At 42.8% G+C, this 12471-nt stretch overlaps 1 protein-coding gene across 1 annotated transcript in view; it reads left to right on the top strand.

Annotated features, from left to right (window-relative positions):
• SLC41A1 (solute carrier family 41 member 1) overlaps positions 1–12013 on the top strand; it is a 49855-nt gene extending 37842 nt beyond the window's left edge. Inside the window, exons 10-12 of the mRNA XM_088479625.1 lie at positions 2423–2557; positions 8414–8562; positions 10090–12013. Coding sequence (XP_088335751.1) covers positions 2423–2557; positions 8414–8562; positions 10090–10275 — 470 coding nt within the window. The 3' untranslated portion in view covers positions 10276–12013. The remainder of the gene's footprint in view (positions 1–2422; positions 2558–8413; positions 8563–10089) is intronic.
• The last annotated feature ends 458 nt before the right edge of the window (positions 12014–12471 follow it).

The following is a 12471-nucleotide window of genomic DNA, read 5'->3' as shown; positions in this document are numbered from 1 at the left end:
TGTTTGGCCAGGACTTTTTTAGACTGGCTTCCTATAAGAACTGGGTCTAGCGGAAGGCTGACCTCCTTGCTTTCCCTTGTGGCCAGCAGATTGCCCAGTGATTCCTTTTGAATAAAGGACTTGTTCGATGGTCCGGTTCAACAGAATAGGACACAATATAATCTGGTAGCTAGGAGTAGTCTTAAACTCCGCAATAAATCAGCCGCTCAATCACTTAGATTAACTGGTTCAGATGAAGAAAACATTAGGCACTTTTATTAGGATCAGGCTCTCTGGCTCCTTATTTGGCCACCCACTCCATATGTAGGGGCTGGCTCCAATACAATTATCTGCTCTGGGGCAATTAAATAGCACTGTAGTGAGCTGTAAGGTGTCATCAGATGTTACTGTGATTAATTGGACATAGTCACAGTGTTAACAGTCCTCCCAGCCAGTATAGATGCAGGTGGATACTGCTGTGCTGACAGCCTCTTGCACCGCACAACACTCCCAAGTAGCTTGTATAACTCGATCCTTATGATCACTCATGAAGCATTAGGAGGTCAGAAGTGATCCACATAGTCCCAATACTTTATTCTTGACTCCATGATCTGTTTAATGTGGTGACTTTCTTCAGAAGGTAAGTTTTGAGAAGTTGTATACATGTGCGACAGGACTAAATATCAAGAAGCTTGTAGAGGATAAGTTCTATTAATAATTATAATTCTATAATATGACAGTTGACTGAATTCATAATTAAATGTGTTTTTATAGTCCTCTCCTAAACCATGCAATTGACTTGTAGCCATCAACCGTTCTCAAGATCTATCAAATCTAGCTTATAACTGTGCTACAGACTATGGGCCTGATTCAGACCTGCTCGCTAGATGCGTTCGCACGCAGCCGTCAGCTGCCAAAGTATGCAAGTCGCACGGCGAGACATTAGCACGTTCACTATGTCTTTGCGTACGATTGCGGTATGTATTTTGACCAGCTTGTCAAGTCGCCCACTTTGCCATAGTAACACTCGTCCTCTCCAGGAAGTGTATGAAAACATCGTACCCATACTCAGCACTTCTGGCTGACCATACCCTACCGCGAGTGCTGCTGTTTGTAATTTAGACATGTGACGTGAATGGTGACGCTGTCGTAATTATGTACGCCCCTGAAACAGCGTTCAGATGCACACTCTTTCTTTCGCACCACCACAATCCCGTTTCCATTGACCATCCCCTGTCGCCACCCACAAACTGCTCATCCGGTCACTTATTCTAGCGAAGTGTCTGTGCACGAGGGGCGATCGCAGTGACTGGTTCGCGCACTCCGTCTTGTACGCATGCGCAGATTGCAAATATCGGCAGGCTATGTGCTAATACATCCCAGCGAGCGGGTCTGAATTAGGCCCTATGGCCCTTCATGATTTTTCTTGCTAAAAGTGTAATGACACACTGACCAAAGGCTTTTCTGGTGCAAATGCTTTCTTTTGATTTCTTTAACGTCCGTACCCTCTTGCAAGTTCTGAATTTGAAATGGTAATTAAGTACAGATGGGTCCACGTACTTCTAGCCTCCTTGCGCATTAAACTGCCCTTCTAGTAGCGCCATGGCGTGACTGTAGCGCCGAGCGTTTAGCATGCTGATGCACCCGCAGTCACACACAACATAGACATGCTGCATATCAGCACAGGCAGCTTCTGCTGATTCGCACAACAATGAGACTAGATATTTTAGGCTCATTTGAAAGTAAGACGCACAAAATGACGCGTTGTACTACAGAGTCACACTGTGCTCCCGTGTTGTGTGGCACAACTTGTAGCGAGCGGAGGGTAGATGTATGTGGGCACATCTGTAGGATTTATTTCCACTTATCTACAAAAAAGTGTCTCATCAAGCCAATACACCTATTCTGAAAGCTTTCTGCAAATGATTAAATGAGAGGATTCCTAACCCTTGTATTTTGTAAGCTCCACTTTGCACAGGTACACTACATAATCTAATACATGACTAACCTAAATGTCTAGCAGCTGCGCAGTGAAAGCTGAAGGGAGGTTTCCTTTGCTTCAGTAACAGTGTTCAGGAAGCCCTGTCTTGCTGATCACCAATGAATAGACACAGGATACCGGGCACCACAGTAGGCAGGTCCCAGGAGAGGCCATTTCCTCATTTCAAACTTGCTATGCAGTAAAAAGAAAATACCCCCTAGAACTTTTACCCATGTATGGAAGAAACACAGCTGAATTATACACATATCTTGCAACCTATGAAGTGTGTGTGTGTGTGTGTGTGTGTGTGTGTGTGTGTATATGTATGTATGTGTGTGTATATATATATATGTGTGTATGTTTGTTTTTTTCATATAGTTATGTAGGTCAAAGCAAATGATATTGAGTTGCAAGCAAAGACACATGGCTGTTAACCCTGTATATGTCACTAATATTTTCTAGGTGTTGGAGGGAACCTGGTAGCTGTTCAGGCCAGCCGCATATCCACATATCTCCACATGATGGGAACACCGGGAGAGGAAAGTGGACTTATACCTCGCAAGTGCCCCACTCCTTGCAGAACCTTCTGCAGCTCTGGTAGAGTAGAAGTGTGCTTTTAAATGAGCGACTAGCCCTATTACAGGTTTTTTTTTTTATTTTATTTTTTGCTCCCTATGCATAATGGATCCCAGAACCTCAGTGGCATGTTTGGGTATATGTATAAACATTCTAGATGAAGGACACTGTTGCCTGATTGTAACCACTATATGCCTTAAGCACAAGGGTGTTTAACTTTCATGTACTTGTGTCGTGTCTTGATTAACTTTCTACATTGACTAAATCTCTGGTGCCAAGTACCATCTTCAGATTATTATGGGTACATTTACCAAGAATAGTGTCTGGCCGAGATTAAACACGTTGGCCATCGATGGGATCCATTTTATTATTTATTTATTTTTTCTCCCATTCAAACACTCAAATTTTACTAATATTTGACTGAATCATGTTTTCCGATTTGTCTATGGAATAGTGTTTGATCGTGTCAAAGTTCAGTTTTGAGCTGAAATTAATAGATTTGCCTGTGAGCAGCATGTTCTGCTGAAGCACTGCACAGATCAGAGTGATGTGCGCAGTGCTTCTATGGTATAGGTGTGAGTGTTAAAAATTAAGAGTTGTGGGATCCCTCTCAAAAGCATAACCAGCCCTGGACATCTCAGCCAGTTCTGGTACAGGAAAGTCAGGAAAAACTGTGTGCTCCTTCAGTCATGTTTTATTGGATGACAACTCTTCGCTTAGAAGGATCGCAACTTATGTACAATTTAATCAGTATACAATACAGTGTGTATGCATCTTCGACTGTTTTATACAGGGCCTCCAAGGCAGCCCTGCTTTTGGTGTATAATTGTACGACCTAAGGCCCTGATTCAGAGCCGGTCGCTCTGACAGAGCGCTCGCTCTGAATCCGGGCCGGTCTGATGGTTGTGGGTGACCACCCACAGCTATAGCGAGCGGCCAGGAAGATGGTCGCGATGGTCAAGACCATCGTGACAATCTGGCTTGCGACGAGACCCTTGTGGTAGGGTCTCGTTGCCGCAAGCCCCAGAGAGATTTCGGCTCTAACAGAGCCAAAATCTCTCCACTGACATCACTTGTGATGTCAGTGGGGCTGGCCCCAAACGGTAGGTGTTCACATGGGAACACCTTCGTTTGGGCAGCCGCCCACCAAAGGGGGCGTGCTGTCACTCAACATTGACAGCATGCCCCCTTTGGTGCGAGACCTAGAGCAACGCATTGGCCGTCGCTATCTGGGTCTTGCGCATGACTGAGCCGGCTCCTGTTATGGGTCCCAGAATGGGTAGTCCTCACCAAGGATGCAAGTCTGCGAGGATGGGGAGCAGTGACATGTCTTCACACCTTTCAGGGAAGATGGACGGCTCAGGAAAGTCACCTACAGATAAATGTTCTGGAGCTTCGTGCAGTACACAGCGCTCATTCTGGCACAGGACCTCCTTCACAGCAGTCCTGTCCGACAATGCGACTGCAGTGGCTTATAGCAACCATCAAGGAGGCACACGAAGTCCGGCAGCCATGAGGGAAGTGGCGAACATTCTGCTGTGGGGAGAATGCCATCTTCCAGCAATCTCGGCAATATTTATCCCCAGGAGCCCTCAACTGGGAAGTGGACTTTCTAAGTAGTCAGGACATACATGCTGGAGAATGGGCTCTTCATCCGGACTTTTTTCAAAACCTGAATACAGGTAGGGATTACCGGACGTAGACCTCATGGCGTCACATCTCAACCACAAGGTGAGGTGGCACTTCAGATTGACCACCCTTAGGAGGAAACAGGTATGCCAAAGTTCAAGTAAGAAGGCGGTAGGATAATACTAATAGCTCCTGCCAGGCCCAGGAGACTTTAGTTTGCATATCTGACATGTCTATCCATACAGTACACTTCCTTTTACGACCGGATTTGTTAGTGCGGGGTCCCTGTCTATATCCGGATTTACCTCGGCTGGCTTTGACTGCATGGCTCTTGAGTCTTCCGTCTTAAAGGCAAAAGGTTTCTCTACTTCTGTGATCCAGACTATGCCAAGGGCAAGGAAGCCTGCTTCTGCCCGCATCTATCACAGGATTTGGCTTTCAATTTTTTTTCTTTGGTGTTCCCACAGAAATTATGACCCTAAGGTCTTCTAGGTCTCACGAGTGCCTGATTTTGCAGATGCTTTTCTGAACGATGAAAGACAAAAGATATCTTTCAGCACAGCCACCGAAATTTTCATTAGATATCTGTCATGTAAATGACAGATTTTTGCATGACCTCATTCAGGGAGTGGGTTTTTTTTCTCTCCAGTGCTTTGTAGCTGCTGTTAATATCGTTCGTTGTTTATCGCATATAAACTGGCAGATATTTCCAATATCTGGCAGTGACATGTGATAATTGATCAACATGTTGGAGAGACGAAAGATAAAATTTATCGGCCACGGCAGTGCACATCTGTCATCGTTCAAGGCCTATCCATTAGCAGATAAATTGAACGATATATAGTTCAATTTATCTGCTAATGGATAGGCCCCTTTAGACTTGGGTCTTTGACAATGCAGAAACCTGAACTCAAAGTAGCCAGGCAGTTTGGTTCCAGTGCAGAATTGCGCCCTGCCAGATGTTAGAACATTTTTGTAGGGGGTTCTCCGTCTGCAACTTTGCAACCTCAGCTTGTCCCTCTGGTGGCACAGTGGGATTTATCTTTGGTTCTCAGGGCTTTTGCAAGTTGCTCCCTTTGAACCCTTAGATAAGGTGGACCTTAATTTGTTGACAACGAAGACTTTTTCTTGCTATTTCCCCAGTTCAGTGTTTCTGATTTGGCAGCACTGTCATGTCGCTCTCCATATTTGGTTTTTCATAAAAATAGAGCTGTCCTCCGTACTAAAGCGTGGTACCTTCCAAAAGTGTTGTCCAGTTTTCATAGGAAGGAGATTGTAGTTCCTGCCTTTTCAGTCTTCAGACCTTTCTAGGGGTGAAGCTTCACCGGATGTCGTCCGAGCTCTGCGTATATCTACTTGGATCGTACCAACTCCATCAGGAAATCCAATGCGCTCTTTTGTGTGTGAGGGGTTTCACAAACTAGGCTGGCCCGCTAACAAACTGACTTTGGCTCGCTGGCTGCATTTGACTATTTCTCATGTCTATGCTAAGGATTCTGCCTTTGAACCTCTATATACCCCTGCCTATACCTTCTAATATTCTTCCTATACACCTCTAAGGATGACGCTAATTTGCGTACGCAGTCATCCAGTAAATAAAGACTTCGGACTTAGAACATGTGGTTCCAAAGCACAAAGTATTATTCAAGTAAAGTACAGCAGTTACACGTTATGATCCTCATATAATCTTAGGGCAAACAGATTATACAGACCCAAGTACAATTATACATATGCAGCACACTCTGGTCCAGATGTTGGGCATCAGCAAGAAACCCCTCGTCAATCAGCATTCAGCACAAAGACTAGGAACCCAGGGTCAGCACACCTATTTATACCCCCCAGAAATAAACAAAACAATAGAGAAGTTTGTTGCTAATACCATTGGTCCTAAAGGAGAGGGCATATGTTACAAGGCATTTAACAGGTTGATTCAAATAGACACAACCCAGCCTCTAACAACTGGGGTCTCTGGTTTCCTGCCTCATGGAATCATCCTAACAGTTGTTCATATTAACATTTTGTTGCTTGAAGTCTCTGCGGTCCATAAGTTGAGAATGCATGATGTGATCTCCACACCGATGGTACCAGAATACTGTTGAAAGAGTACACATCAGTACAATACCAATCACTGCTTACTTATTTATAAAACCTTAGTTACCAAATCTTTATTTCACAGCATTTATGCTAAATGAACAAACTTAAATCTTATACTTTAAAGCTTATTAAACCTTTTATGTGAATAAGTATGCGGGGTGTGATGTAAAGATGCTAGTTAACTTGGGGCAGAAGCGTGCGCATGAAGCTAATAAACAGCGTTTTCATACAGGATCTTATGCATTCGCTAATATGCAATTGTCAGTATTAATGTGTGTATGAGAAATGGTGCACTTAAATCTCACTTAAACTAGGTGAACACCTAGCAGTGTGGAATGCTGAGCATTATAGTTCCACACGCCCCCCCCCCTCTCTCAGCAGCCCCCACCCTCCCCAGGCTCAAAAGCACAGTCCTTTGTTCTCTCAGGTTCTTGTGTAAATGCAAATTAGCACAGCTACAAAACCCAAACCTCAGATAACACTCTTGGCTTTGAAGGTATTTTATTGTAGGAAGCCTGCTAATGTAAGGTGCTACAAACTACCCTCTTGCTGTATTCGAGCAGGGCCACCTGGAGTGAGAGCAGACGTTATGTCCAGGAAGCTTGTCTACACAGGCTAGTTGTCACGTGGCCATTTGCTCTGTTGCTAATGCATTCCAATTTTGACATACTGTACAGCCATTTATGAAATATATCCTTTAGGGGAATTATAATAATATACACTTTATCCAGAGCACCCAAACTACGTAAAGTCATGAAATGGGCTTTTGATGAATCACCGTAACTTATGGCGATGGCATCATGCGATTGCATCTGTGACCAATAGTGATATCGCCACATGTACTAAAGTGTGAGTTTATCTAAAATGGCGCTTAGGTGGCGGCCATTCGCAAAATGGCGTCTTGCAATCTCATTTCCAAGGTGGCGTCTTGCGGTCAGTCGCAAGATGGTGTTGCTGCGATTCAATTTTAAACTGATCTTGTCTCAGCCAATAATCCAGCTTCGACAATGCACAGGCTGATCTCCCTGTACTGAACAAGGTGACAACACATTCTACTCTGTGGGACCATTGTGGGCGGTTAGACATGGCGCCTCGGCTGAGCAGCTGTTAAAGGCGGCCACTTGGTCTTCTGTCCATACCTTTTATCAAATTCTATGCATTTGATACTTTTTGCCTCCCATGATGCTTCCTTTGGCTGGTGGATTCTCCTCTGCTCAGGAGCATCCACAACCTTAAGGGAACTGCTTTAGGACGTCCACATGGTAGATCCTATGGACCCTGAAGAAAATAAGAGTTAAGGTATAACATGCCTTAACTCTTTTTTTTTTTTTTTTTTCTTCGAGGTACACAGGGCACCCGCCCTGACGCGCCTGGCCTCAGTTGGGATCTGTTGCTTTTCTTTTTGTATCACTGATTCCCTCTTCGTGTTTATTGTGTACGTTGTACTTCCTCCTTACTTTCAGTCTCTTGCCGTTAGGCTTGTTTACAAACTAGCTGGGGGCGGGGTATATAGGGAGGAGGACCTAGGCATGCTGGGAGCTTCAAAGCTGTAAGCTGTTTGGTGCAATGAATCACTCAAACTACATACCCCAAGGTACCTCGAATAAATAGTTAACTAAGGTATGTTATACCATAACTCTTATTTTTTTATTTTTTTTTGACATGTCATTACTGTATTTGATCCATAAAACTTAGCCTAAATATTTTGTCATGGTCTTCTTCCCAGAGGTTGGTTTTAATTCTAATTTGGTAAAACCGTTTTCGGTGCTTCCTCCGGTGGATAATGCCATCTTCAGGTAACTATCATGACCGGTTATCCATTAGCGGTATAGAACTGGCCAGATAATGGATGGCAAGATGCAGTAAAGAAGTAGTACATGATGTGTGTTCCCTCCTGTGTTGCCATAAATGGCAATTTTGAGCAGGTCTCTATAGTGTTGGAGAGATTAAAAGGTTTTCTATTCAATACACTGTAGAATATATAAGTTGCTATGTTACTTTGGTGCTTTAGTAAGCTTCATTCTGAAAATTCTATAAAAATGTTTCTTGTAACTCTACAGAGCGGTCACTGAAGTGGAATTTTTGACTCTGAAAGGATCCACAAGTTGCTCCATACACTAACCACTTTTTCTTTTCTTTCTGGTTATCCCTCAGATGTGAACTCCCGATCAGCCCGTGTCCTTTTTATCTTTGTGGTGCCTGGTCACTTGGTTTTTCTATACACCATTAACTCTATGCAAGGTGGACACACCACTATGACTTTAATCTTCATGGTCTTCTACATGATGGCAGCACTACTTCAGGTTTGTTTAACCTAATTACTTCCACTATATGTGTGGCTTGTGTGTGTATGTATGTAACTAATGTAATGGTCCCTTTTTCTGGAGAGTATGTTATGTCTCCAGCCAGCGCAGAGAGGAGGAGAGACCCCTGGCTAAGATGAGACCCAAAATAACTTGACATTTTTACGAAGAGGTACTTGTAAAACCTTTTTTTTTTTGTGTACTCCGATTACCGGGTGCTCACCTGATAACTACCACAGGGCACGCATCACCATATTGGGAGGAGAGAGTCCCCTCTTTTCACCCATCTATGGAAACTACTCGTACCCACAGGTGAAATGGTCCATCTTTCATGTTTGCATATAAAGAGTCTGACACTCTAAAAAAATTTACTTCCAGGCAAGAAGTAAAGAAGAAGAAAACCATGAATACTTGACTGTCTATGGCACCTTGGTCTGATACAATTGCTCAGAGGGATAAATGTCTCCCTTCCTTCCTTCCTTCCTTCCTTCCTTCCTTCCTTCCTTCCTTCCTTCCTTCCTTCCTTCCTTCCTTCCTTCCTTCCTTCCTTCCTTCCTTCCTTCCTTCCTTCCTTCCTTCCTTCCTTCTTTTCATACTCCTAGCATTACTTTTAGGGGATCAGCATGTCTTTTTATAAGCATTTTAAGGGGGGCATATATATATATATTTACAAATAAAAAATAAATGTATGTACAGAACTGACTTGTGAGGACCAAACCTGTAGCTTGGTACTTTCTGCTGTTACTTTATTGACCAACAATTGCTAGGCCTCTGTAGCTGAGCAGTATAATCTTATACAACCTTTAAAATAAAGCAAACCAATTGCTCTCTTCCTAGATCTTTGAGAGAAATCTCTAATGCTGCCTATCCACTAAGCGATTAAACCTAGCGATGGAGTGATGACGACCGTCGTTATTGCTCCATCGCTTGGTAATCGCCCGCAAATCGGGCAGTAAAATGTCAAGACAAGCGATGCGCGCGCCTGCTGGTCGTTTTTAACATCATTCATCCCCCTTGAACATGACGGTCAACCTGATACTGCCATCAGGTTGCCGGGGATGATTGATCTGCATACACTGAACGTTCAGTGTATGCACTTCACCCCGTGGGAGACAACGACGGCGTCGTAATCGTGCCGTCGTCCCCGCATCTAGTAGTGGATGGGCAGCATAAGGCTGAGTACACACCTATAGATACAGCTGTCCAATCTGTCTGGTGGGAAGGAAAATCTGGTTAGTTTTCCAGTGTTTGGTAATGTATGGAAGCAAATAGAAATTTGCTCCCAGATTTTCCATTGCACCAGATGCATTGGACAGATATATCTTTACAATTTGCTTAAATGTTATCATTCACTTCAGCATGTAGAAAAGTTTAGTATCTGTTGAATGTGGACAGAAAAGATCATATATTTATTGAATGCCACATTCTGTCAATCAAAGCTAATTAGCAGTTGTTACTATAGACTTGTATGTTTGGGTAAATTAATTGTATATTGTTAAAGCCAGGTACCCCCACTTCTTGTTGCAGGTTCTGGTTCTCCTGTATATTGCAGACTGGATGGTTCATTGGATGTGGAGCAGGGGGATGAATCCTGACAACTTCTCTATTCCCTATCTCACTGCATTGGGTGATCTTTTGGGCACTGGACTCTTGGCCCTTAGCTTCCATGTGCTTTGGCTAATCGGAGACCGTGACACTGATGTTGGAGACTAAATATCATCTACTTGGTTGGTCCACACTCTGGGTTCATCCGTGAACATTATGGGGACCGTTATATGGCCTGGAGGATTTAGTGTGAGAATAACCAGTAACAAAGTGCAATTTCCTTCTCAAGACACACCCGTGCGCACAGACTTTAGGTTCATATTGCATAAAATTTACTTATGTTTTGCACAAGGCCTTTATGTGCAGCTGGTCCTGCTTCTGAGCACTGGATGTCTGCCCCTTCCATTGTTCTCTTATCCTTCCACTCTTCTTCCAGTTTCAGCAGTGGTCATGTGCATGTGTAAGACACTAGTCTTCTGTCACTTTTCGGTTTTGCTACATTTAATAGGAATTGCCTTGTATCTCCTTCTTAAAATGTCATGATTTTGTGTAAAACAAGGAAAACTGTCAAGTGAGTAAAATGTTTACACTTTAAACAGGCCTTTTGTAAAAGATTAATGTCTTGAGAACACAACTCAACTAAGATAGGTCATGGCGTTCCTAAGAGCTTTGTAACACTCCCATGTGGAGTGGAAATTCTCCAAGTAGAATACAAAACCACCAGGCTGAAGAAACGTCTTTAACACCATATAGAACTTCTGAAATGGGCTAGGTGTCATTGTAGGCATAATATGCAAAGGTTATGTTTCCTGACATTATTTTACAGAACAAAGTAAATATATACAATTCCTTCATATGAAGTTCTAAAAAATAGTAATTGTGTAAATGCAGAGTATCTGGTGCGCATATTGCCTGCTTGTGAAACTGTTAGTGCTGCTGTGGACATGACCCATGGCTTCCAATTTCTGCTAATTCTCTAGCAGCATCCCTCTCTATGATGAGGCATCTTTGCTACTCCAATATCCACACACATCAAGAATTTGTGACCTGTTCTAAATACAAGACTTTTTCTTTGGGGGGGGGGGGGGAGGGGTAGCGAGAGAGAGATACATGGCATATGGGGGACACAACTGTTGCACATCACCTTTATTTTTATTTTTTTCCTTTAAACTTAAATCAACACCTGTCAGGAGGTATTGTAGTTTCATAGCCTTTAGAGGGGAGCAGGTTATGTTCTATACCATGCCTAATGCTGGGTACACATCATTGTGTTAGAACCAAAGCAGAGATTGTGCACCTTCAGTCTGCCCATACTACTACAGGGAAAGTCCTTTTATAGCTGTGACGTTGTATTTCTCCATTATTTGGGATTCTTGCCTAATAGGTAAATTTGCAGTCTCCAATAAAGGGCTGATTTGTGAGATGGTAAATATTAAATCTGCATGAATACCTGGATGGTAAATTAGTTTGAGCCTGAAATATTGCTCTATACAGCTGGTTTGTCACCATGGTGCTATGTTTTGGAGAGGGTTATGAAGCTGCCATTATGGTGGCTTCCCAATGGTTCTCCAGCTCACACCACTGTTCTGTAGCCGTTGTGAAAAGTGTACACCAATATTAGGCTGCAGATGTAAAACCTAAAAGCTGCATTAGGAGTGCTTCTAAAAGTATATTTAATAGACTGTAAGATTTGTTTAATGTTGGAATGTGATTACTTTTACACCTGGAACAAGATAAGAATTCCCTACCTGTGCACAGCTGTCTCTGAAGTTAATTGTATTGCCTCATGATTTGCAGCAGTCCTTTATTTGCATAGACTTGAGCTGCTGTATTACAAATTTGAATGATTAAATTATATTTGTTTATGGAAATAAAGATATTTAATAAAAGTTATTTAAATATATAATTCCTTTCAACTTGTTTTTTCCTCCTGCAAAGCATATTTAAAATATTTTGAAATTAGTTTACAGACCCCAAAAAAATAACTACCGGCTTGTCACGTCAGTCTGTCATACCGCTCACGTTTTATCTTCCATGTGAACCAGCAACTGGACAGTATGTAAACTCTGCAATAGGCAGCATGTAATGTTGCCACTGTTTACTATTTGGGGAGGGTGAAGGGGTGTAAACTAAAGCCGGCCATACACGGTGCGATTAGAAACCTCATGATGTGTTGTATGATTGCCCTTGCAATTCTTCCTTTGAAAGTCTCCATACGATGTGGTAAAATGGTGTACAATTGATCGTTGCGATCATACATATAATACATCCTACACAATAGATCGCAATCTTACGGTTTTTCCGTAAGATGTACGATCCAACTATATGAGTGGAACGCGCATCGGCATCGCGCACACACTATGT

Source organism: Taudactylus pleione, unplaced genomic scaffold (assembly GCF_031769625.1).
Source record: "Taudactylus pleione unplaced genomic scaffold, aTauple2 ptg000242l, whole genome shotgun sequence".
Taxonomy (NCBI): domain Eukaryota; kingdom Metazoa; phylum Chordata; class Amphibia; order Anura; family Myobatrachidae; genus Taudactylus; species Taudactylus pleione.
The sequence above is the reverse complement of the archived record's forward strand: the minus strand, read 5'-3'. Positions and strand labels throughout refer to the sequence as shown.